The sequence below is a fragment of the Oenanthe melanoleuca genome, chromosome 1A (genome assembly GCF_029582105.1).
Source record: "Oenanthe melanoleuca isolate GR-GAL-2019-014 chromosome 1A, OMel1.0, whole genome shotgun sequence".
Lineage (NCBI taxonomy): Eukaryota > Metazoa > Chordata > Aves > Passeriformes > Muscicapidae > Oenanthe > Oenanthe melanoleuca.
In genome coordinates, this window is record NC_079334.1 from 43,413,787 (window position 1) to 43,441,267 (window position 27,481).

General features: G+C 35.5%; 1 protein-coding gene across 25 annotated transcripts in view; it reads right to left on the reverse strand.

The window, feature by feature from the left end:
• NRCAM (neuronal cell adhesion molecule) overlaps positions 1 to 27,481 on the reverse strand; it is a 138,448-nt gene that overhangs the window by 23,343 nt on the left and 87,624 nt on the right. For 23 of the 25 annotated variants that reach the window (XM_056482385.1, XM_056482388.1, XM_056482387.1 and 20 more), the window contains 14 exons: positions 27,194 to 27,325; positions 19,372 to 19,515; positions 18,289 to 18,400; positions 17,795 to 17,961; positions 17,564 to 17,711; positions 16,881 to 17,005; positions 14,127 to 14,228; positions 11,093 to 11,290; positions 10,910 to 10,980; positions 9,857 to 10,082; positions 9,458 to 9,573; positions 7,025 to 7,229; positions 6,745 to 6,867; positions 5,532 to 5,708 (listed from right to left, as the gene is read on the reverse strand). In XM_056482385.1, the coding sequence (XP_056338360.1) occupies positions 5,532 to 5,708; positions 6,745 to 6,867; positions 7,025 to 7,229; positions 9,458 to 9,573; positions 9,857 to 10,082; positions 10,910 to 10,980; positions 11,093 to 11,290; positions 14,127 to 14,228; positions 16,881 to 17,005; positions 17,564 to 17,711; positions 17,795 to 17,961; positions 18,289 to 18,400; positions 19,372 to 19,515; positions 27,194 to 27,325 (2,046 nt within the window). Of the gene's footprint in view, positions 1 to 5,522; positions 5,709 to 6,744; positions 6,868 to 7,024; positions 7,230 to 9,457; positions 9,574 to 9,856; positions 10,083 to 10,909; positions 10,981 to 11,092; positions 11,291 to 14,126; positions 14,229 to 16,880; positions 17,006 to 17,563; positions 17,712 to 17,794; positions 17,962 to 18,288; positions 18,401 to 19,371; positions 19,516 to 27,193; positions 27,326 to 27,481 lie in introns of all 25 variants that reach the window. The other 2 variants (XM_056482376.1, XM_056482370.1) reach the window with 1 other exon arrangement.

Genomic DNA, 27,481 nt, shown 5'->3' on the forward strand with positions numbered 1-27,481 from the left:
GACTGTTAATAAGTTACAAGTTTTATACAGACCCACTCTATTTACCTGCCTCTGGCAAATTAAGCTTTTCATTCCTGTCTCAATACAATGCAAAATTTAGCTGGCACTTCTGAGTATTGTTTAATTCCCGTAGTATCATATAAAAGCATTTGCCAATTTTTGAGAAAGAGGCCTAGGCTCAAAGTAAATTTTACTTTCTTTTCAAATTAATTCCAGTGCTTTTTTTACTGGAGTTTTTTGGTAGTGTTTTATTTAATTTTTCAATCTTTCAGGAACGCAGTTCCTACAAATAACAGTTATAGATGGGCTGCAGAACGAATAGAATTTAGTAAGACAAGACATGAGATTGGAAGATATATTAACAATGAAATAGGTACTCTTTCTCAAAATTTAGTCCAGAAGAACAATAAATTACATAATCCCCAAAGTGACTAAACTTTAGGAATTTTCATAGAATTCACCTAATATTTTGGAAAAAATGTTGGGTGAGTGCCAAGCACAAATTTGAAGACTAGTGCCAAATGAGAAAGATAACCCCACAAAACAATATATTATAGAAAATTAAGTTAAAATGCATATTTAAAAAGAAAAGTTAATTTAAAGGAAAAAACCCACACCTGCACAAGAAAAATGAAGGACAAAGGTAATAGATTCTGCCAGAGCCTGTCAGACATAGAAAAATGGTTTATTTTCCTTTGCCTTTTTAACATTCATAGTATGAAATTTAAGCTTTAGTATAACAGTAGGAGTGAATTCCATTTCTGGCAGTGAGAAATGGGCAGGAGTCACTTCTGGGATTATTTAGGCCAATTGCAAGAGCATTTCTGTAGTGTAAGAAATACAGAAGCCAAAAAAGAAACGCAAAAAGTTATGTCACTGATGAGCATTTGGCATGATATCTACAAAGCAAAAAGTATTTGCAGAAATTTTTGAATAGTGATAACAATAATTTTATCTAGTCTAGCATGCAAAGCACTGTTCCCAGTGAACCTAAAAGAGAACAAAGCAGTGGTTCTGCATAGCAGGCGGTACTGAAAGAATCACAAAAATACATAATGGAGAAGTCCACAGGGGGAGAGTGGCTGAAGGAGCAATATAAAAATACTCCACTTAACTTGACTGTAAAAGCAGATTGAAATAGTTAGCAAAAGGCATGGAGACATTATGTGAAATGATTCAAGAGGGAGGGAAAACAGATGGTGGGCAGAGAAAATTATTTAAAGAACTGCATTTTGTACAGAACAAAGAAAACTGAGATGATCTTCTACAAAGAGATCAGAGATACAAACTCAGATGAGACTGATTTCTAGCCTACAGTGAGGAGTTACATACTGGGATTCAGCCAAAAGCCCCAAAATAATAGCTTCAAACCCAGAGGACAGACTACATTTTTTTCTTCCTTGTAACAAAAGAGAGTACTATTTGTCACTAGCACTTGAGATGTGAAGTTCATATGAAGAACACAGACCAGACCGAGTACCAGTGACAGCAGGCACTAGCTACAATTAAAGGTTACTGTCATCTCAACAAGCTTATTTTAATTGCATTTCAAGACTATCAGTTAATAGTGTCTGCATGCACACAGATTACAAGACCTTGATTTCAAATATAAGTGTCGACTAAATAAAAAAAACAAACTAAAAAGTGAAATGAGAAGGCTTGTGAAATGAGGCTGACATGCCATGCCATGACTTCAGCTTACAACAAACATGCACCCCTATGACTCTTTATTTTAGCCAGCATCTTTCTACCACTGATCAAATTGGAATTCTCTTTCTTCCTCTACAGGGCAGTTATTTAAAACTTCCAATGGAAAAGGACAGAAAAGACTTGACTTTTGTGATCACCTGAGTCACTTTCCAGCTGCTACTATAATTATTTTATATGTAATTCAGTTATTCCCTCATTTTTCTCCCACCTCTGTTACCTCATGGTTGTAGTTAGATGCCAATATATAAATGGCAATACGAGGGCACTTAATATCTAACATCAGGTATAATAAATTCCGTTTTACATATGAAGCTTTCAGACACATTTAGAATATAGGTTGCTAAGGAAAACTATTCCTTTTTTCTTTGTAGTACCATTAATTTGATCAATTTTAAGTAATTCATAACATCACAGTATTAGAAAAGAAAAAAGACAGTGCAAGTAAAATAGGAATATCAACTACAATAGAATAGCTTTTTCATCTAGTAAATAACATCTCTTGATTTACTCATGTAGGCGTCTGACAGTAAAAACATTGAATCTATTAAGATCCTTAAATTTAACACAGCAATATATCCCTCTGCACTTTAATTTATAGTTTTACACTGAGAAGTGAAATATGTCCCAAGTGGCACAGCTCACTAAGGTTTAAATTATTTGAATTCATCCAGGACCACATGTTTGATGTATCTACAGGCAGCTATCCAGTAGAAAACATCAAATGCAGAAATTTCAGTTCAGCAGTTTAGGCTGGCTGAATCTGGGACCTACTGTCTGCTTAAATTCCAGGATCAGTGTGTTCAAATTGAAAAAAAAAGTACAATTATATTTTCTTGGTAGTTCTGCCCTTCGAAATTAAAAACTTGGTACGTTTTTGATCGACCAAAAAAAAAGGTTGGGAATATCTAAATTTCTGGCTTTGGGTCTAAATTAATAAGAGCTGTATAGACATATAGGCCCTCCTGCACTTAATAGAGAAAGGAAAGTTCACTGCTGGGTACAGATATTTTTTGAGTGGGCTGAGCACTTCTGTCTTTCAAATCCACCCACTCATGAGACTAACTAATTTGGTGCTTGATCTTGACAACATGATCCTCCTTTTCCTTAGTCGTGGTCCCTGATCAGTAGCAAAGCAGTTAACATGGTAATGTAGTAACCACTGAGAACATTCATCTCAGACCTGCAGCAACTCAGATGTCCTAACAGATGTCATGGATTTAGCTCTGTGCTCTTTGCAGGTCCAAAGCCTTCTTTGCAATTGCAAGAGCTATATGCTACAGGAATATGTGAAAACTTTGAAACCATAAACAACATGGAACCAAACAAAGACATCTGCTTAGTTTTCAGAGAATCTGAGATGACAGCTCTGAAATGTGAGCTGCTCCAGCTGATCTTATAAATAAGATGCTTTCTGATAGCCACATACAGCTATAATTAGACATCAGTTTCATACAGAGAATCCATTTTTCCTTGCATGAGTTTTTAGAGTCAGCTATAAATAATGAGAACTTAATTTACATTTCTGTTGTGCGTGTCCAGAACTAAAGCCAGTTTGATTGTTCCAATCTGTGCTGACTTCTCAGCTACAGCTAGACTAAAACAGTAAAAAAGTAATTGAAATAATTCCTCAACTTCACACACTTACCAGAATGATAAGAATATATCTGATATCAGAATACACTCACATATACATATAAAAATGTATACTATATATGTCCAAATTCAGGCATACATATATTGTATATATTGTCTGATTTATACCAGACTGAGCGAATTAATTTCTTTCTTATGGCTGCTATTATTCACACCTGATAATCAAGAGAAAAGAAATTATATGTAAAACAATTTATGCTGTCTCTTTCAAGTTTATAAAAAATGGTGGGTACTTCATATACAGATTTTGACTTGTGATGTTTATGGTCTGAGAATCTGAAGCATGGGTGTTCATTAGTGTTAATGACCCTCTGTCATTCAATGACACCTCTGTACAGAGACAATCCTGAGTTTCAGCTACCTCAGGACAATCTTTGCTTCTGACAATGAATGTATCAAAATTAATTAAAATTGTGTGCAAAACTGCATCATAAAGAACTAAATATTACCAAATTCATGAGTAAGGATGGTACTAGGTTCTACTCACTGAACTATCCTCAAGTACACACTCAAAAGGTCTGAGAACCTAAAACAAATATATATTTGCCTGTATATTCAATCTGATACTCAAACTGAGAAGTAGACAGAGGGTATTGTCAGTCATCTGTCTCCTACGCACAGTTGGCTTGCAAATGAAGTAAATGTGTTCAAGTGGGTAGCAGTAATCCTCAGTGAGAACAAGACTGCAGATAATTTTTTAAAACAAAAAATGCACATGGCATAAGCGGTAAATGAATCTCCTTTGCAAAAATGCTGGTTATTTTACTCCAGCTAATCAGTGCTAGTGCACCTGGATCCTGAATATTTATGATAGTGACATACATCTGTTAAATGTTCAGAAATAATTAGACTTTGCTGAAGCAAAGCTAATGAATTCCCCTGGAACTCTGTGGCAAAATAAACAGATGAAAGGTATTAATAAGCATTCTGGATTCCTTAAAAAAAAAAAGCAACAAACCCAAACAAAAAACCCCCACAACTTTTTGCTTCCAACACTGATAATACTTTGTACAAAAATGTGCAGTCCAAGATTTTCTATCCTTACCACTGCAATTTCCCCATTTGCAACACTGCAAAATCCACACATTAATAAACCATGCAGTTTCATTTTACCTTTGCCTGCACCTACAGCAGGATGGAGAATACCAGCTTTAATGGAGGAAAACAAGAATAGGAACACTATATAATTAGATACAACACAAAAGGAAACATACATATATAATTTCACTACAAAAAGCATGCAGACTAGATAAAATGTATTAATTCAAATAAATTAGAAACAGTCCACTTATGCTGACAGACTACTACAGACTGCAGACAGAACCCTGACAGACTACTACAAGACAAAATTAATGTACATCCATTTTATTGTTCATGCTTGTTAAGGTGCAAGATTTAAAACAAATGCAGTTTACATGCAAACTTAATACCCTGTCAGAAAAATTGCATTGAATAGCAACTCATCTACAGCAATTCCAATGAACCATCATTTTACTGGGCATAACCTTATGTGAAAACATGGTACCAAAATAGACTTATTAAGATGATCAAAATGATTTTAAAAGTTCCAAATTTCCTGTTTGCTTTAAATTATTCTTATTTTGTTAAGCATCCATATTTAGTTAAAAAGTACTTTAGCAAATCTCTAGAATGGCTACAAATACAAAAGTCAGTGGTGACAGGATTTAGCAATATATTTGGTGGTTTTTAAACACTATACAGTTACTTGGGGCCACAGATGACAAATTTATTTCAACAGTTTTACATGTTTTTGCCAGTTCTGTGAAAGCGATTTAGATTTCACAGAAGCTGTTGTATACTACAAGAAATAAAAAAGAAACAACTTCCTCCAATCACAAACCTTCATCAATCCAGTATTTTTCTCTGTGACCAAAGCTGGACAATGATGCAGAACAGGTGAATAGACAAAGACCACTAAAAATGTAAAGTCAGATGAAACTTGAAGCCCAGAAAGGCCAGTTTCTGTCTTAGAACTTGTGAGTTGATATTAAAAGAAGAGGCTTTATACCTCTTTGGGAGTTCCCACTACAGCAGAAAACCTTTACATGTATTTTCTTTAAGAAAAGATCTTAAAGGATACAGTTGTTTAATGCAATCTGTAGTGGTTTTTAAACTCAATGGACTTTCCTTATACATACCCATCTTACCTTCATCCATAATTGTTACTGCTTCCTCAGTTATCTGACTTCCTGATCCAACTGAAGTTTGTGCATTAAAGTAAAACTTGTACCGGGTGCTGTAATTTAAATTTTTTAATATCAAGCTGCTCTCGTTGGCAGGAATTCTTATCTCTACCAAGGGACCCAATTCATGTGTGTTGTTGACTGTTGTTACAAAAAAAAAAAAAAAAAGAAAAACAAAAAAATTAGAAAACTTGCATACTCTGTCATTGTGTTTAAAAAGGTCTTTTTTTTTTGTTTGTATAGAGTTTTTTTGCTTGTCTGCTGAAATCTACACTTTCAAAAAAAAGTGACCTCTGTGTAAAGGCACCAAAATCCAACTGGGAGATAGGAAACACCAGCAAGTTTTTTAAAATCAAGTTTCATTCTCATAAATCTCTGAATCCAAGGAAAATTAGTTCAATTCAAATCATCTGAATTTATGCAGAAGTGAAAGCCCTGACCATTAAAAAATTCTGAAATTCTAAGTTCAGTTTGCTTAGTAAAATAAAACATTGAAGCTACTTGTGTCTAGTGCTAAAGAACAGTGGAATTTGGTAAGTGGAAGAAGGTAAACTTTTTATCTGTTCCATGCATATGAAACTCTTTCTAGTGTCACTGCTGAGAAATTTCTGGGCTAAGTAAACAGCTGGGATCCAAAAGGAGTGATTTAATAGCCCTAAAATGAGTAAATGGCACATTTATAAATTTTTCTTTTTAAGATTCTAATACCATGAAAATTGGAAAAGCAGACAATATAATTGGACATACTTTGATTTACTTCTAATGACATTCTCTCTGCAATTAAAATATAGAGTTTGTAAATAGTAGTATCTTGCATCTAACTTGGATGCCACTTATTTGTAGGACCTCACCTCTATTTTTTTGTGAATTGTGGTTTGAAGTAATGAAAGTAATAAAAATGTTAACCTTGTACTACAGCAAGGAAAGTGTTCCAAGTACAGTCATATATATTATCAAAATACATTCACAAATACAGTCTTTTTCAAACTTGACATTTACAATTCAATCATATATTTTGTACATTATAAATTTAACATAATTTTTTCTTCATAAATTATTATTTGGTAGATACATTGCCTAAATTAGACCTATATCACAGAATCAAATAATGGTTTGGGTTGGAAAGGACTGGAAAGATAGAAGTCCAGCCCCCAAAATATATTCATATTTAACTTACTTGGCTGAAACTTCAGTGTATATGATGTCAAAACACCATTTGGATGGGTGGGTGAACCCCACTCCAGAGTCAGAGAGTCCAATGTTGGGTTAGTAATCTTCAGAAAGGAGGGTGAGCTAGGAACTTTTAAAAAGAACATAGAATAAATACAAAGCAGATTAGCTTAAAACAGGTCGTGAATTATTAATTCTTAAGAATATCACTGTATTGAGACATTATTATTTTATGAAGTCCAAGTAAACCCCATTTAAGTTTAATATGTAGGTTTTTCAGTTCATACCTCCTTCAGGGGTCTTAAATACTTTATCTGGGCTTGCTGGTCCTTCTCCTTTACCATTAACAACTCTAACATTCAGCTTGTAAGAACTATAGGGCTCCAGCCCTGGTAACATTCCAAAAGTCTTGTTTCCCCTGAAAGTCAAGATCTTTTTTTCTACATGTCGTCTACTCCTTCTGGATAGACTCTGCACTTTCCAGTAGTAAACCTAAAGACACAAAAAAAAAAAAAAAAAAAAAAATACTGTGAGTGCTTAGCTGCTCTGATTTTCTAAACTCAAGTTTTTCCATGAGTGTCCATGAATTACAGGTAGAAATAACTGCAATTTTAATAAACTCAGGTTAGACACAGCATAGAGCTTTCCTGTTCCAGAAACAGACCTTGTCCAGAAACAGTCTACACAGCTGGTGGGTGCAGGTTATCACCTGCCTGTTCTGCTAATGCTCAAAATCACTTTGATACAAGATCTGGTTGGGAACTGCACTGGTCTGTGATCTTTCTCCTGTTACCTAATCTATCTGAGAGGCAAAAGTTATCCATTCTTTCAGTATGATGTCTACAGGCCTTCCAAAGCAGATTTGGACTTTGCCTCCTTGTTAGATCATATCCCTGACCATGCTATTCCTTGTTGTCCAAAAGCTTTGTTTTACTCCTAGGATCGTCATCTTAAAATACATAATTGTTCATTTTTTCATGCACATATGATCACAAGCTATGGATGATTAAGAAATCTAAATGAAAAAAAAAATCAGTTCCTATTCAGGCCAACTGCAGAACACCTCTTTAATTAAGGAAGCCAGGATTTCACATTGGAATTTTAAAAAAGGGGCTGTTAAGACTTGCAAAACCTGGCCAGATAGCTATAAAGCAATGTTACACTTACACCAGCTTTTAACATACCATTCCACTTCAATCACTTTTAAATGACATTGTGTTTTACACGGCTTGAATTAATGTTTTTCAATATCACCAGCTGTCATCCTATAGCACTCATCCTATCAACTACTCTAGAAAATTATTTACAAGATAACAAAACTTGAAGTGTTGGTACTATTGGTACTGAAACTTATAAGCTATAATAAATTAAAGTGCATCACATTTTTCATAATTTCTTCCAATGTCTGAAAAGCATTATAGTACCACGGTATACTGAGTAATAGCTAGATTAATAAAAGAGCAAAATATAAATTACGTGCTGCAGACTGCTGCTTAGTTACATGTCTTTCTGCTTCGTTCAGACATTTGCCTTCAAGATGTGACTCTACACTCTCTCTTAATTTCCTCTTTACTAAGAAATCTGCCCCCAATGCAACTGTATATTGACATGTATACTGGGCTACTGACAGAAATAATTTTATTAATTAGGAAATCCTGAGTGTGCTAGTAGGATTTTGCTTCTGTGCTCACTAAGAGCTCATCATGTGTTTTGCAAGCTACATCTGTGATGAAGATACTTCATCCATGAAGTATCCAAACATCCAGTTTGTATTGAGAGAAAGCTTTATAACAATAGCTAGCCACCACGTCTTATGATTTCTCATGCCTTGTCTAGTTTTTAACCTATTTTACTTGATTTAGCTTATTTGCAAAAATTATTTAAGATATTCTTGATGCATCTGTAGCTTATTCAAGGATATATCACTGTCACATTTTTCCTAGCCAGAACAGAGCCTTGCAGAGGAGCAAAGAAGGGATTACTTTGATTTTCTTATATTGTTACATAGGATGTCAGTATATCCTCACTGAAGCAACTTTTTCCTGTTCCCCAGGGACACTAGTTTCAAATCCTGAAGTCCTCCTGCCTCCCCTTCTCTATCAGTTAGTCTTTTTTCTCCAGCACAGCCTTTTCAGTTATGACCAAAGGCAGCACACTGCCTTACAATAAGCTTCCTTCAACTATATGGGCACTCCAAATCTTCTGCCATTTCATATGTTCTAAAGTTGAGCTTTTACACTGAGCCCTTTCCTGGCGTCTAAAAAGACACAGAACCCAGCATATGCTAGCAAGTGTCCAGTTACTCTGAATTAAAGACATAATTAATCATATTGAAGCAGAAAATGAGCATTAACCTTAGCATTAGACCTAGAAGAGACTCCTACAAAAACTGTTATTCACATCCTCTAAATTACTTCGGAAAAAGATCTGTAAAACTGTCACCATTTTTTAATCTGTTTAACATTTGCAAGCTTGACTGCAAACACATGCTATTTTTCTTCAAGGACAATGTCACATGAAGCTAATGCTGTAAGACTGGAACATTCCTGAATTCTGTATGAATTGCATCAACGCTGTTGCTCTTGTCAGCACAACTTGGGAGCTCACTGAAAAGCACAAGTCCTCTTGCATGTCAGTTACTTCAATCTGGATACAATCTCATATAAGAAGACAAATCTATTTTAATAAACAAGGAAGAAAATGCTTTTGACTGTACTTACTTTGTACCCTTGAAGGTGTCCCCGGACAGTTTTTAGTGGAACTGGGTCCCAATGCACCTTCGCTAATGTGCTGTTAATAACGTGAACCTGTACATTGCCTGGAGCAACCATTGGCACTGTGTGGAAAGGAAGCAATGAGCATGTAGTTAGAATTAGAAATGACACAAACATAGTTTTTTAGAATGAGTCTGTACTCATGGAATAGGTTAAAATGTTCCTATGTTTTCAGGATTGATACTACAGAGTATTATGAAGCCTTACTATCTCTGAATTGCTTCCTTTTAATTTAAAAAATAACTACTATCCCCCTTATCAATATTTCAGTATTCTAATTACCCATTTAGGTTACACATTTAGTTCCTTTTAATTAGGATAACTGAATCAAACTACAAAACTTACAGTCTTCCCCTGAATGTCCAATCACCTCTGATGGCTCTGGTGCATACCCCAAGTCATTTAAAGCTTGCACTTTTACTTCATATGGAACAAAAGTTGGTGTACCAGACACAATATATTTAGATACATTTGCAACTATAACAGATGTCCATTCATCATCAACATCCTTCTGGCGCCAGCTGACTTTGTACTGAAGCCCTGGTCCGTTAGACTGAAAACCTTTCAAAGGCTGAAATGAAAAGAAATATTTTTAAGTGTTCTGAAGAATCTGAAAAATCTTAACTTAGAAGAAAATAAATTGATTGTTTTATAGAATGTCACTGAAAATTTACCACTGTATTCTGCAACAGAGAAGCACTGCTGAAAGTTATGCAATTTAGCTTTTACAGGAGTTCACTTTAGCTGTTTTTCACTTTTTGGTAAAGAGCACATTGAATGATGTTGGTGGCTAATTCTTACACAAACAACATATTGAGATTTCAGTATATATATTTTGTTTCAAAATACTTCTTAAGAAGTGGAAGAGAGAAAACCAGACTTGCACCAACTCCTTGTAAAGAGTGTACCCTAGGCAATATTTCTTGCCTGGGAGGGCAAATTGGTTATACATGGCTCTGCTTGAGCTCCTGTCATGATGGTAAGGGCACAAAAATGCACAATGATTAGTTTTTCATGAAACATGACAGTAGAAGTAGTATTCACATTATAATTCACTCCAAGAATTAGACTCTCCTTTAAATAAACCCCCATTTATATTTTGAAGTTTTCCTAAATTGGTAGCAAAACATCCTTCATTACCTAATTATTGGCTTATATTGAGAAATCACTCAAGGAACCATGTCCTGCCCCCCTTATTTTCATATTTTTTAAAAAAAAAATTCAGTTTTTTCATGAAACTTAAGATGGGGAAATGTCTTAATTTAGCTCATTTTCAAGAATATTTTAAGCAAGCATTTGGGTATTCTCCTCATTGGTTCTAAAAAAAAAAAAAAAAAAAAAAAAAGCTACTCACAAACCTGAAAATAAATGAAACCTTGAAAAAAAGACCTATCTTACCTCCCATGTTATTACCAAATTATCGGGTTCTGAGCCTATCCCCTGTACATTAGCAGGATTTTCATCAGGGCCTAAAAATAAAATATTAACATGTGAACAAGAATGGCTGCTGTGGGATTCCAAGCAAATCCAATGCTATTCATGGCAGGAATCAATCACTGGTAAGTGGGAGTAATTATTTACTTGCAGATTTCGTCAGGTACTGCTCAGATGGTTCACTTGGCTGACTTCTGCCAATCTTATTGACAGCTATCACACGGAATGAGTAGTTGACATACGGAGACAACTTCAGCTGCACTGTTGCCTGAGTGCCAGGGACTTCAGTCTGGTAATGCCACACTCCTGGTTCATGCAGTGCATCTTCATATTCAATTACAAAGTCTGCAAGCAGGAATTGAATCCAACTTTATGTCAAAACTTGAAACAGCTTCCTAGACAAGGATAGGCATTTCTGAATGAGCTAGTCAGAAGGGATTGCTCCAACCAGTGCTTTCAAAAATCATGGAACTTGACATGTAGATAAATATACCATAACACAAATTTATAAGGTGGATATCAAAAGTAGATATAGGTGAAATATAGTAAAGAACCTTACTTTTATCCTTTGCTACTGTCTCTAATGCAGCCATCTCTCAGGTAACATTATTACAAGGATTTTAATTTAATGGGAACACTTGAACTATCACAGCAAGGAAGTGGAAGTTGACTGTCAAATACATTGCTCTTAGTTGTATCAAGCAGACTGCCTGCAATACCTGTATAAATTTAAAACTCCTTGAATATTCCATTTTCCCCAATGAAACTAGCATAATGAAAATCTATTTAAAGTCAAGAACCTATACTTGAGGAAGGTTTGTGAGAGCACTTTTCATTATCATCAAATTAAATCAGGGAATGTATGTCAAGAAACTAAATTTCTTGACAGTTCTCTGTGTGAACATTATGATGATTACTGTTAAGACCCTACAAAGTATTATAACCTCAGGGATAAATAGATTTGTTCAGTTCCAAAAAGAAAATAATATTCATTATGAAAGACAAAAGGACACTTTTTTACAGATGTGGAACAGCCAAAAAACCTTGCTGTAAGATATGACATACGAATTCTGAAATACTTAGGAGGAATTTTTAGGACACAAAAAATAAATGGGAGAAGAATGCTCAGACTGAGTACATTCCATGGAACCTTGAGCATCAAATATTTGTGTGTTGTGCAACAAGAGTTTTCTTCTATCTTATGTATAGGTGGAGACATATTATGACTCAAGAGGCATCCTGTTCACACTACTAAAAAAAATTTGAGTGGCATCTAGAGATTTCTTTTGAAGAATACTTTACAGCACCACATAGAAAAATGCACAACAATTTGAGGAGCAAGATGTAAAAGAGGTAAGTAGTACTAATCATTGCCTTCTGGACTTAAGGCTGGCAGATTTCATTCTGACCTAAAATAGTAAGAGAAAGAGAGAGAATTGACTCCAAATTACTGTCTGAGTTGCTGCTGCTCTTGTGTGCTCAGTGATACAGGTCTTGGGATGGGATGTCTTTGGGATAAAAGCTTTGCTGAAAAGGTGAAAATATTCTAAGCCAAAAAGGTTTTCAATACTGCTTTTTGCTTCCCTGATCACTAGCCTTCTGTCTGAAACTCTAGTAGAATAATTTATAGGCAACTTCAAGGAAAAAAAAAAACCGTGAACTTTCAGAGAGATTCTAGCATGTCAGTCATACTATGCAAATAGATCACTCCTAATGAAGGGCAATCTTTGAGTCTTCATCTGCCCTTTGAAGTGATAGCAGCAGCCAAAGAAATAGGCTTAATTAGGAAGCAAATGCCTTATTTTGCAGCCTCTGAGAAGACCATCCAGCAATATAAATTGTATTATAATTAAACCCAACATTATTTAGTTAAAGGAGTTCAGTTTCCAGCATGAGACTGCATGCAATATCTCATTCTAGAAAAATCTACAAGAGTCAACACTTACTACATTAACTAGTATGAACTTTTTTGGAACAGCGTGATCTCATTCCTACAGAAAGACAATTTGTATCTTCTGGAAGAAAATGAGAATACTAATAAAAATAAATGTATATGAATAAACCACTATTCAACTATTTACATCGATCTATATATTACATTTTTAAGGTATGCTGCTAGTTGATATACATTAGAGATGCCTGAGACTGTAAAATTTGAGAAAAATCACTTAGTGTTTCATTAAAATGCAGTCAAAACCTTCGATGTGCTCAGAAACTTGTGAAATTCTATTTTTTCCATTTCCAGATACCTGATGGTTTCTTTTCAGCATTGATACCGACTAGCATCAAACCCTGGAGAGCAACCCCCAGTAAGTCAGTCTAACTAATTAATTCCAAACATAAGATGTACACTAGTCTTGGCAACTTGTGGCAGTTATCCAAAAATACACTACATAAATAATGAAATAATTGAATTAAGTTACTCATAGGGGAAAAGTAATGCCAAAAAGTCTTTCTGATCCCACGAATTTTTTGGAAAACAAACATTAATATCTTTGTTCCTTGCTCCTAAATTCCCCCTCTATCCTCTCTGCTCAATATAAGCGAGTCTTTCATTATTATTTACTGGGAAGAATAAAAGCATTTAAGATCAATTTGCTGCCAAAAGATTTTATAGATATTTAATTGCTCAGTTTTATGGATATGGTTTATTCTTTTAACTGTCTGGACTAGAAAAAAAATAGATAGAAAAAACTAGATAGAAAAACTATCTACCTTATATTTTCATTAAGAATAAACTTCTCCACCAGCAGTGATGGATAATTGCTGATGATGGTGGTACTGATGCTATTTCAAATTCATAGAATTACAAAAGAATTAATGCAAGATGTTAGTAGCTCTCTCTGTCAAAAGCATACAAGCAATGAACAGGTCAGCTCTCTACATATTCATAAAATTGGACCTTGTCAGACAGATCTCATATCAGCATATATAACTTCTATATTATCTAGCATATGTTTTTGAATAGAAAAGCCCAGCTCTTCTGGGCAGTACATACATCTTCCTGCTTGGCTGTACAGTAGTTATTAAGGATATGTTATGTAAATAAATGGCAGCTGTAGAGAATTAATTTACCATTTTCCCACATCGTATACAAAATTTGTTCCAGAAATATTTGGAATTTGAGAACAGTTAGAACAACACTTTCAATGTATAGTGTAGTAGATATAAACAAACATACTTGTAATGGGACTGTTGTTTTCATCTCCTGGTATCCATGAGAGATCAATGCTTCTTTCTAGCTGACCTGTCAATTCCAAGTCAAAGGGTGGATTTGGCCGAGCTGTAAATCAAATGAACACAAAGTAAGTAACCACACCAGAATATGTAGTTTTATATTTGAAAAAAAAAAATCCTTACATTCCAATCAAAGATTTCCACAAATACAGCAGGGCTCAGATCTACTCACTTATGTAAGCATGACTTAAAGACCAATAGCATGCAATTCTTACGAAACAGACAAAAATGGAGAACTGATGTAACTTGGAAACCTCTATACAATAACAACAATCAGTATTTATCCATGTCTGAGTGCACTGTGATAGAATAACATGACGAGATGCAAGGAATTATGCAATGGATGTTTAGCTTATCCTTGAATGACTATGGGTGATTATGTGTTGTAACAGACATACCTCATACAACATGGAAAATAAAGATGCATTTACACCAAAGAAGGTTTTCTAGAACCATTACAAATATTTTTATGTGAATTCAAAACAAGTATACTTCAAATAGAAACTAATTGCAAGTTACTAAATTATTTATTTTTTGCTGTTCTTTTAAAAAGGCTCAGAAATACCATGCAAGCTGTTATTATACATCCTTATAATGCATAAAGATGTAATTGTCTGTTCCAAATTCACAAAGGTAATTTATTATATGCTTTGCTACACAAAAATCATGACTAATAAGTAGGTTCATGTAAGAATACATAAACATTTTCACATAATCTTTTTCACTGATAGAATTTACATAAAAGTGTTTAAAAACCTTATACTTAAATGTGTTCCAGCTTATTATATTGCACTTGAACCTCCAAATTTAGAAAACATGCTACCAAATCAAAGGCTCTATACCATCAAATTTAAGACTATGCCTGACTAACAGATTTTTTTTATTATTTTTTAAAATTTTTTTTAGTTTTAACTTAAATTTCAAAATCTTGGCAATTTCATCAGTTATAGGTCAAACTGGTCAATATGGTCATATTCATCTTATGACTGGAATAAAATGAAGATAAACTATGAAATAAAATAGATCAAGACTACAAGGCCGCAAAACCAGTGTTAATACACAACATAACTCGGTTGGTACAATGTCTCTAATAGTGAGTTACCTTTCACCAAGTTTACATTTTAGATATTTCATTTATTATATAACTAATTTGTGGTCTATGAGAAAAACATTGCCATACTATACCCAATCTTAATTAAAAATAATTTACCTCTGAATATCACTTATTCCCTAAATATAAAGCAGCCTGCACTGTAACATTCCAAAGTTCTGTACTACAGCAATGAAGTAGCTGGTAAAATGGGATGAAACCACACAGACACAGACATACACACACAGAGGAAAAAGGGGAAAAAACTAGGCAAAAAAAAAATTGCAACAGGAAAATGGGCAATATTCTGCCTGATGACGTAGAAAGAGAACTTTGCTTTAGTTTACCGTAAATGATAGCTGGAGTTGGGGGAGCAGCTGAAAAGAACATTAATATAAAGGATTTAATCAGTTAGTAGCCAAAGAAACAGAATACTGTAGGTAGTTAAAGACTATAGTTATTAGAGACAAAGAAAAGTTAACTTATTTAAATTAAATGGTTAATTTCAAAAAACACATGATCATTTTTCATTGAAGAACTAAAAAATATTCTTGAATATTTTATTCATTTTTTAAAATAAGGATAGATCAAGAAAATAAATAAAGTAAACTATCTTATAAATCACCTAAATAAGCATTAGTTTTTTGGCTTACATCATTCCTGGATAGGCATAAGATCACAGTAGAATTTAAAACACAAACAGATTTGCTTTGAGTCTCAATCGAACTCACATAAGAATCATTCAGGAGATTCTACTTAGAACTTTCTTACAAATTGGAGAAGAGAAAAAGTAATATATTTGGCAAGAATCTGCAATCATAAAAACTTAACAGAGAACTAACTAAAAATACAATCCATGAGAAGTCATGCAACCAAGTATGCTCAGTCTTTCTGAAGCATAATTTAGTTGACAAAGAGATAACATTCTCCCAATACAATAAAGAATGAGTTCAGAGGAGGGTCTCTGAGGTGACCACAGAGCTGGAGCACATCTCTTATGAAAACAGGCTGAGACAGTTGGGGCTGCTCAGCCCAAAGAAGAGAAGGCTCTGGGGATACCTTAGAGTAGCCTCCCAGCACCTAAAGAGGCTACAAGAGAGGGACTTTTCACAAGGCACGTAGTGATAAGACACGGGGGAATGGCTTCAGGTGAAGCAGAGTGGGTTTATGTTACGTATAAGGAAGACACTTTTTACGGTGAGATACTGGAAGAGGTTGCCCAGAGAGGTTGTGTGGAAGCTGCCCCTGCACAAGGGGGGTTAGAACTAGATGACTTTAAGGTACCTTCCAATCTTAGCCATTCTGTGACTCTACCATGTTTAAGTTCAAATACCCTGCAAAGTTTACTTTCCTGTAGTAGCTCAGGTGTGGTCAAAATAAAAAGCTATACAGCACAAATCTGTCCTGTAGCTACTCAGTCATTTTTTAAGTAGTTGATTCAAATGCAAACTGTAAGGTGAGACTACATTTTTTAAAAACAGAAACACATTGACACATAGGTGACATTTCCTTTATCCTGTCCTAAAAACCAAAACTATTCTGGTGCTTTTCACTTTAAATCTAATGCTGTTTTCATACATAACATTAAAAGTTTAGGAGTATTCTTACCAACAACAGTAAGCACAGCACTTGCTGAAACACTGTCCAGAGTAGTATTAACTATGCAAGTGTATGTTCCATCATCTTTATCAGTTACATTCATAATGGTCAAGTTGTCTTTACCAACTAGAAACCTGTAAATACAATAGATTCAGCCACTGATTTTTCAATAACTGGCACTAAGTTATAAGAAACTTGCACAAAACATTATCAAAACCCATATACTTGTACATATCTAAACAGCTATGTTTACTCAAGTTAAGCTATGGGACAACATCAGCTCTTTTTTTCCTTCATTGCTCTTGACCATCTTCCCACAGTAACTGTTTATTCTAATGTGCTTTTCTTTCCAAATATATTAAAACAAATTTTAAATATATGTGATCTAGAGCAAAATAGTTTCCTGTTATCTGTTTGGCTTCTTATGTCACTTATCTTTACCTTACACTTAATCTATAAGGTCAGTGTGCACGGATTGTATAAATGTTTACATCTCATTTTATTTTTACTTTTATTTTACTATTTTCACACTAGGTAAGTCTTTTGGTCACCAAATATTGGATAGCTATGATGTTTATCAGTCTTCTTTGGAAAATGTCAATAGGTCAATACAGTCCTTTCAAAGATCAGAAAAATGAGCAGACAAAAGGACCTAGGAAATTAAAAATAGAGGAAAACTATGTGGTTCTTACCTTTCATCATCTGGCAGTTCATCATTGTCCTTCAACCATGTAACTGTCGGTAGTAAGGTAGAATCATGTTTTATTATGCACTCAAAAGAAGCCTGGCCATACCTCTGAATCACTTTGTATTCTGGCTGTTTAATGATCATTGTTGGATCTGAAATTTAAAATTAAAATTAGATATTCAGAAAATCTGAAATTCTGTACTAATCAGTGAGAAAAGAATGACTAATCTCTCACCTTTAATTTCCAAGTGCACCTCATTTTGTATCTTTCCTAATTCATTCCTTGCTACACATGTGTATGTACCAGCACTACTCTTCTGAGCCACTGGAATTTCCAAGGTTCCGTTATCATGGAAAACGTACTCATTTCCACGCAAGATGCTACCTTTCACTCCCTTGAACCTTTATATAAGAAGCAATATCATTAGCCAGCATCACAGCTAAATACTGTATGGTTTTATTATCAATAAAATACAAACTTAGGACTGCCACAATAGAAAATAGAGACAGAAGCACTCAAAGAAATTTAAACTTGACTCTGTAGGTGTAACTTTACTGCTGGTTCATTAAGTCTATGCAATATTGTATTAGCAAATTGTAAACAGTATATATTTTAAAATACGCTATTTTTAAATTGTAAATAGAGGTAAAAGAGTTTTAACGCTTTAAGTGTTTGTTTCCATAGATACAACTGGATCATCTTCGTAACATAAGCAAGCTAGACCTTACCATTCAATTTCAGGCTTAGGTGACCCAAAATAAGCACAGTCTAGCAATGCGGGACTGTCTGCAATGACTTGATACAGTTTATTAGCAGGAGTCAGAATTCTTGGTGGCTCAGCTGAAAAGACAAAGATATCATATAGCTGCAAAGTTACGGATTGTAAATATATAGTAAAAAAGTATAGTTGCAAATACAAAATACAAAGACATCAAGAATGGCCAAATTAATTACATATAAACATTTTCTCTGAGCTTATTTCGGGTCTCAGTCTGGATTCAAATACATTCTATTGGTACTCCCCTGAGGAAAAGTTAATGCAGAGAAATTATCTTGTGAAAATCAACTGTTTCTTGCCTATTTACAAGTAATAGTGATGGGCACCAAAGGCATTGATTTCAATTGGAAAATTTAAATCAGTATATACTTCAAGAAGATACCCTCCTGGGTACAGACCGAACCATCTAATTCCAAACAAACCTGCAGGCAGAAAGATGCATTTTTGGTGTAACACCTACATTTTCCTTCTTTTAAATGACAGTGTCAATCACTACATCTACCAGTTTCTGCACTAGAGGCCATTCTGTCTAGAATTTTCCTACTAGCTTTGTTAAATTCAGTGAGAAGAATTAGAGCAGTCACAACATTTTGTAATCAGAAATAGATGCCAGGGAAGCCTTAGAGACAAATGCATAACCATGTTCCCTTGCAACAGCAACTTGGAGATAATCTATTCCACTAATCCAAAATATCTAGATTCAATGAAAATGTATTGAAATATTCTAACTTAAGCAATAATAATTCCTGCCTTCTTCGTCGGGCTTCTGTTTGACTGACTTACATAAACAAAAAAAAGAGATAAAATTTCTTTCAAGTTTTCCCAGCTTTCACATCTACCCTTCTTCCTTTGGAACAGTGAAAGGGAAATTCAAGAATACCCTAGAAAAAACAAGGTATGTTTTTTACAGGCACTGGGAAATAGATCAATTCCCTATGAAGACTTCAAGCAAGGCTTGAGCAGAGAGTCTGTGTGTTAGCAGGAGACAATGGAATACCCAAGAAAACAGAAAAATATATAGTCTGTTTCTTACCCAGAACATTCACAAATGCATTTGCTAGCAAGTATCCATATTCATTAGAAGCATTGCACTGATAGACAGCACTTGACCTTTCTTGCACATGTGAGAAAATAATGGTGTCACCATCCACCTTTCTGCTAGGATCTTCTGGGGCAACTGTTGGTGTAAAGAAAAAGAGTTATTGCTTTTCCTAAACTATTATTGGATTGCAAGTTTCATTCTTCTGAAAAGAACGAAGAATCTAAAAGATTGATATATCCTTTATGATTTTTTTTTCCCCTAGGCAACTGATCATTGGTAAAAATGTGAATTTTAATACAGTTTAAAATTTTTTTCTAATTCTACAGGTATTAACTCAGGATGGTAGAGTTCCCATTTTTGGAGAGGTTTTTTTTTGTTCTTTTTTTCCAATGAAGTGAAGCTGAGACAGCATTTTGCATGCAATACATAGGAAAAATACCAATATGACAAGATTACAGTCAATATTTAGAAAAATACAGAAATACTTCTGAATGTCTACAGAAAATGCTGATACAACGACATAGTCCTCTGTGACTTTAAAGTTTTGAATCAATTGTTGCGCCATAAATAATTTTCCAAGTATAAAAATAGCCATACTCAGTTGAAAATTATCTCAGTAAAAAATAATCATTCCTTCACATAAAATCAAGAAATAAAATTCACAAGAGCAGAGTTAGTAATTCAGTAGATGGCACTATTTCCCTTATGTAAGAATGATACAGTGCCATTTCCTCAACTGTTCTGGAGTGCCCTGAGCTGTCATATAGCTTCTGCATCACAGAAGCATCCAAGACATAACAGAAAATAAATTCTAGGAAAATACAGAAGAATAATAATATCTGTCAATTCTGATACAACTGGATGGCATTAGAGAAGCATAATGAAAAAAAATTAGCTTGTAACATCACACCGTATAAAAATGCACAATCTATATTTTAATATTTTATGAACATATTTAAGACCAGATAGATTATTATTGTATCAAAAAGCATATGTTTTATTAATAATGAGAATTAATTGTAAAATTGCTGATCTACTAATATGAAAAATAGATGCATTTATACATAAATAAATGCATCCTAGTTTGCCTGCATCATTGATACCCTTATTGAAGCCTGAAAAAGTATATTTGTGGAACACATTCTCATATAACAAAATTCTTGTTTGAACTCATAGAAAAGATCAATCAACTAAACTAACATCAATTTTCTGTGACAGGAACCTTTTGATTCAGACAATACCTTAGTCCTCATCTGTAAAGAAAATGGAGACATTTCTCCTCCATTTTCTTAAAGTATCTATTACTGAATTCTCTACAAGAGAAAAAACCAAATTAAGGGGACCACAGTTTTGTGATTCTGTTTAAGGGTATTTCCAACTTGGATGAAATCTAAGGCCATTTTTCATGTAAATACCTCAATTTCTGAACAGCTGCTTAAAGAACAGATTTCAATTTCTGTTTTTCCTGGTCTTCCATCACTCTGAGTTCAAATCAAAATCAAAAATCAAAAATTTCAGGAAGGAAGAAAAAGGTACTACTGAGATTTTAAATGCTTATTCTCGGACTTCTGGGTTGCTGGGATGTATTTTTTCTTTTTTGCTTTACTTCCTATTGTGTTCCATGTTTCCCATTGCTTCCTTTTCTATGTAAATGCCATTTTCATTAAAAGATTCATGGGCTGAAAATAGCTGGAGCAGGTGAGTAGCCCAGCAGGCAGGCCAGTCAGCGGCGGGAAGCAGCCTGTTTCTGCATACAAATCACAGTTAAATAGAAGACAGACACAACTGCTCTCCCACGAGGAAGGAGAACTGCCCACAGCCATTCCAAGCATGGCTGCTTCCAGTCCTGGGCTCTGAAGTGGGGCTTCCCTCCACTCATCCTGCAGCACTTTCTGCACCCAGACAGGTCTTTAATGGGTGCACAGACTGCCCCCTTCACACACACTCCAACACATAATCCATTACAGGATGATGGTAGGGCCCCTCCTAAGAGATGGAAGCCATTAGTTCAATCCTCTATGACTGAAGGAACTGCATCATATAAGAATGATCTAACCATTAAACTACTATATAGAAAGAGGGGCAGCATCTTCCCTTCCCACTGAAGGAAAAAAGGAGATACCCCCTTTCAGCTATCTGAAGGAAAAGAGGGAGGTAGGTGCATGTTCTCTGAAAAGGGCTTCAAGCTGGGGTCCCAAGAGAAAAGAAGACACAAGTGTCAGGTTAGCTGCTGCTTTCTGTTAACTGGTCTAGCCACTTGAATGCTGGCACTGATTCAAAAGCTCCCTGTTAAGACTGGCATCTATTCAACTGTCTGTTGAATACAGCTTCTTGAATGGTCTGAAGCACTCACTGCTGCACTCACAGACACAGAAACAATTGAGCTTGCAAGAGATTTCTGGAGGTCATCTGTTCCAGCCCCCTGCTCAAGCAGGGCCACTTGGATCGTTATCCAGAACTGTGTCCAGATGGGGGTAGGATCACCTTCCTCTACCTGCTGGCTGCACTTTTGTCTCATCTAGCCCAGGATAATGTTAGCCTCTTTGCCACAAGGGCACATTGCTGGCTCACAGTCAACTTGGCGTCCACCAGGATGTCCAAGTCCTGTTCTGCTAAACCACTATCCATCTGGATGGCCCCCAGCATGTGCTGGCACTAAGGCTGTTCCTCCTCAGGCACAGGACTTTGTTCCACTGATCACCCTCTCTGGGATTGGCCATTCAGACATTTTTCTATCCACCTCCCTGTCTCTTTATTCAGCCCCTCCATCAACAGCTTGTCCATGAGGATCTAATGGAAGATAGTGTTGAAGACCTCACTGCAGTCCAGGCAGACATTATCCCTTGCCCTCATCTACCTGGCTAGTCATTTCATCATAGAAATGTATCAAGTTGGTCACCCCTTGGTAAAGCCATGAAAACTGCTTCTGAAACTTTTCTTGTCCTTAATGTGCCTTGAAATGTTTCCAGAATTAGCTGCTCCATCACCTCCACAGGGATAAAGGTGATGGTGACCAGCTTGCAGTTCCCTGGTTTCTCTGTCTGGCTCTTATGGAAGACAGAAGTAGCATTTGCTTTCTCCTCATCTTTAGGCACTTCTCTCAGTTACCATGATCAAGCAAAGATTATCGATACTGTTCTTGCAATGACATATGCCAGCTCAGTCAGCACTTGTGGCTGCATTCCATCAGGGCCTACAGACTTAGATATACTCAGTTTGCTCCTTACCTAGTCCTTTTCCACCAAGGGTACATCACATCCTAGTCTTTTCCCCTGGTCTTTGGGACCTGGGATTCCTGAAGGTCAGTCTAGCTATAAAAGCTGAGGAAAAATAGCATGCAGTACTTCAGCCCTTTCCATATACCACTCTAACTTTTTTTTTTTTTTGGTTTGGTTATGTTTTGTTTTTTGTTTCTTTTTGCCAGGGAAAAGGAGTGATGGCAGGGCCACTCAAGCCACTGCTTATATGTATTTATGAATATTATGGTGACATTACACAACAGCTGCATGAGAAGGAAAAAATACTTTTGTCACATTAGACAAATCTGAATTTGGCACTGATAGGCAAAATAGCAAAAACCTATGTAATACTTAAAATGGGCTTGAACAGGATAAAAATTATGAGGATTTTCTACTGGAGTTCTGCTGCTGTAACAAGACAGGTGAACATGTGCCATCTGACAGCCAACATTTGCTCCCAATAACACTGAATCTCAGCTTATGAATGTGTTTCAGTCCTTTCTGCATAAAGACCTGGTTTTACCTAATTTTTTCATCACACTGTACAATGATACAGCTTCTTGACTCCAGATATCTTCAGCATATTCCTATACAGAGGAGGCAGGGCCTCCATTAAATACTTTCATTGTAGTTAGAGATCAGCACCCTGAATAACTTTTGTTCATTTGAATGCATACTTCCATCTGTTTCATAAACTTCTGACAGCCTAAGCAATTACTTTCGCTAGTATGTTTAAATAATCAGTCTGGCACCATTATTACTTTCTTTTCTTGGAAAAAAAAGGCAGAATGACATATGCTCTCTAAACAGAAGCAGTTAAAACACACCGTTAGCCTTAAAACTGAAAGGATAAAAATCTGACTTAAAAAAAGGATAACTGAAATAGTAAAGAATGTCCTTTTCCTTTTCTTACCAATCTCACTTGTTCCTCAGCATCTTATTTTCCTGTGATCACTGAAATCCCTTTTTTCCTGAGTTTGTGATTCTGACGGTTCTATTGTCTCCAAAGGCACAGCATTACCTGCTCTAACTATAACTACATACAAAGTTCCAACACAACAGCAGAAGCAGTGGATAAAGATCTTCCCAAGCAGTATTCTCTCCAAGACTGAAATACTGGGGGCATTAGGGTCCAGCAAATTTCTCCCCACCCTCCAATGGCTGCAGTGAACAGCTTTGTGGTGTGTACTCTCAGAGAAAATTATGGATGATGAATCTCTCAGCTGGGGATTATCAGGGCCTTTCATGAAGGCAATCTAAGGGTTAATGTTTCTCCCTTAAATTCAGTGTGAGTACTAATGGAGACTAAGTCAAAGCTAGAGATTCAATGCGAAATGTGACATAACAAGAGAAGAATGTGTTGAAAGAAGATAAACAGCACCTTTGCACTACTTTGTATAAATCTAAGTGTCTGTATCTAATATTTAATAGCTCATCATGAACTATAAACCATTGAACCAAAAAATCAGCCTTTTGTACAGTATCTGCAATGCCTTTCTGAGGTCCAAATATGAAAGCATTTCCCCTTCCCAATTAATCTGGGTTGTTACTTTCCTAAAAGTTGAGATACTTTATGCATGGCTTCCCTTTTGTAAAACCATGCTGAACATCTAAGCAGTAAGACACAATGGATTCTGCAGTGATATAAATAATGCAGATCTCGAGTGTTAATTGAAGCACAGGCAACACAGAGTCATGGCCTGAACTTTCAGTTGCTACTTGCCAAAGTAATTCTAATTGACCTTAACGGGACTAAGAATGTGAGTTCAACATAATCCTCCTGTGAGTAAACATTAGGAGGTTAGGTTAGGTCCTTATTCCAACATGTCTAAAGCAGCTTTTTTTTTTTTTAGCAATGCTGGTGATTTCAGCATGACTGTTGAAGAAAACTCATTAAAATATTCCAGGGAAACCTAAAATCTTGCTTTAAATATTTTTAAAATCAGATTATTGCAATATTGAACAAAATTTACACCATTGCAATTTTCTTTTATAGTTGCTAACACACACTACATTTTTCTCTACTTTTTTTTTTTTACTTTTCCCTACAGATATTTAAACCTCAGCCTCTAACCGAGATATGGACGAAGGGTCCTTTCTTCAACATTCTCCCTTCCTTGTCTGACTCTATTATGGAAAAACAAAACTGGAGGAATTAAGTATCTCCCAGTTGCACTTTCCAACAGAAAATTAAAGTATTGCAAACAGATTACTAGGCCACAAGAGGCACATTGTGGGATATATGATGACAGTAGGGCTTTGAAATTCAAATGTAGCTTTTTTTCTTTGAAATCCTGCCATGGGTGTAGCTCTCTCAGCACTGCCCTGAAGCTGAAACAGCTGCTTTAGTTTCCTTTTACAGTGATTTCCTAATCATTCAGTTGGAAGATGAGGGGCTCAATTCTATAATTTAGTAACAAGTGAACAAAAAGGCACACTGTACTTGGTAATTTCCAGAACAGCTTCTGATAACTCAGAATAATAAAAAGTCACAAAAATCTTAAGAACTGCACTTTCTGTGATCACAATGTTTCTGACAGATGCAGTGTACTGGAGCATCCAATCAACTTACACTTAAATATTTAATGTGGATAAGACTTCAGCTTTTCTCAGCAGTAAAAGTGACCTTTAATATAAGGATGAGCTACCCTCTTAATTTCCTGTGTTCTTTTCTTTTTTTTCCCTAATGAGTTTGAGTGGGTAATTTAATTAAAGTCTTTTAATTTTTACTAAATTCCCTTCAACAAGACTTTGTGTACCAATTCCTCAAAGCCAGTCAAATATATGCTGCCCTTGTACTTGGGAAATTTGATGGAATCCTGCAGCTGCTTCTAAAACTCTGTTTCTTAATGTTTTACTGTTACCATTAAAGAATGCAGAACACATCACTGCTTTTCTGGAAAATGTACTCATCGGTCATTTGAACAGCTCGTCCTACAGCTTTGATAAGGAAGAAGAACAAGGCAAAGCTGAAAGCCAGGTGAAAAAGATTTTACTAGTCAGGAGGCCTGAAATAATAGTGAAATAATAGTTGAACTACAAGAACTGCAGGATAAAAATCTCCTCCAAACAAATAAACAAAAAGTGAATGGTGATTATACAGAAAACAACAGAAGATGAGACCACCAAAAACTCAGACTGGAAAGTGAAGGACAAGTACTGAACTTTGATGATAACAAATGCATTATGATATATTTATTTATAAATATATACTATACAAAATTATATTGATATTTTCCCATTTTCTTGTCTTACCATTGTTTTCATGAGGTGATTAATGTCAGTTTACATAACTTATTAACCAGTGAAAACATCTCATCTTAAATCTCAAGGTGTAGATCTCATCTTCCATTTAATTAGGATTCCTGAAACAGGTTATTTGCTAAATATTTCTATTTTTTCAATATATAGCCTTATTTTGTCCCCCAAAGTTGCATTTTCCCCCTAAAAGTAAGTTTAATCTCTTTTGTATACCAAGTACTTCAAATATATCTAATAACGGTTCTCATTTACCTCTTGCTATTACCTAGACTCTGAACATAGACCATCCTTCTCTATGTCCCAAACTGGATGAATTGCATTTTGCCAACAGACTTAAACAACTCCTAAACTTCTGAAAGTGACAGAAAGGACACTGCTATACTTTAAACAGACAAGTATTTTGGAGTATATTATCTCTCATAAGCCAACAGGTGAAACAGTCTGGTTTTTTTTATTATTGTTTTGAGAAAGAGGAAGGATAAAGGTAGAAGAACAAAGTGTGACTTTACAGTACAGGGTATGCTCAGACTCAGCTGACAATACACTGCAGTGTCCCCCGGCAAGTTCTTCCCAAGGCAAGCTGAACTGTATATAGCAGCTACCTTGTGTCTGTCATACAGCATTGCCAGTCCTAACATCGCAGCAATTAAGTAGCTCAATCACAGTTCAGGGCTGCTTTTCTTACCCATGCACACAGAAACAGCTGCTCCACTGCCTTAGGGGTTCCTTTTCTTTGACACCTACTTGGCATAAACTGTTTGCCAGGTAGCTGCTGACACATTCAGACAGTTTTGCTGCTGCAGCTTCTTAGAGCTGAAGCCTGGAAGGCTCCAACATACATTAAACTGCAAATCCTGCAGTGTATTGCAAATCCTGCAAATCCTACAAGAGTTCTGCTTATGCACACATGTGAGGACTTCACTTTTTACGTCACATTTAGGATTCCTAGGTAACATTACAGTTGCAGTGGGCAGCAAATAGAGATCTAGCAGACACGACTCACAGAAACGCAGGGGTAAAAATGACATCCAAGCAATGGCCCTGTGAGAGGGACCACAAAAATACTACCAGCAGAACGCCAGACAGAAGAACCAGGAGCATGATTAGACATTTTAGTTCTCTCAAACATGTTTGAGGCACATTTTGTTGTTCAGCTTTTATGAATCACAGTATTTTTATCACACCTTTTATGATTTACCTGTCAGGAAAAAAACGACATAAATACAGGCTCTTCACATCTATTTGACAAAATCCACCCTGAGACTCTTCATATTTTCTTACTCATGCTTCTGTAAGGTAATTAAGAATCTTACTTGCTATGGGAACACCATTTGCTAACCAGCTTATACTCGGCTTTGGGTTGCCATTAGCTCTGCAGATCAATGTTCCATCTTCTCCAGGAGACAAGACCAAGTTTCTGGGTGCTGTTATCCAGTATGGAGCGGCTGAGTTTAAGAAAAGAAAGACAGCAATTACTTTCCAAAATTATGTACAGAAAATCATAAGGCATAGGCATGGTAATCAGAAGATAATCCAAATAATGTATGTGATATAGACTTACAGCTATACTGTTACTTTTTATGTACAGATATATATATATA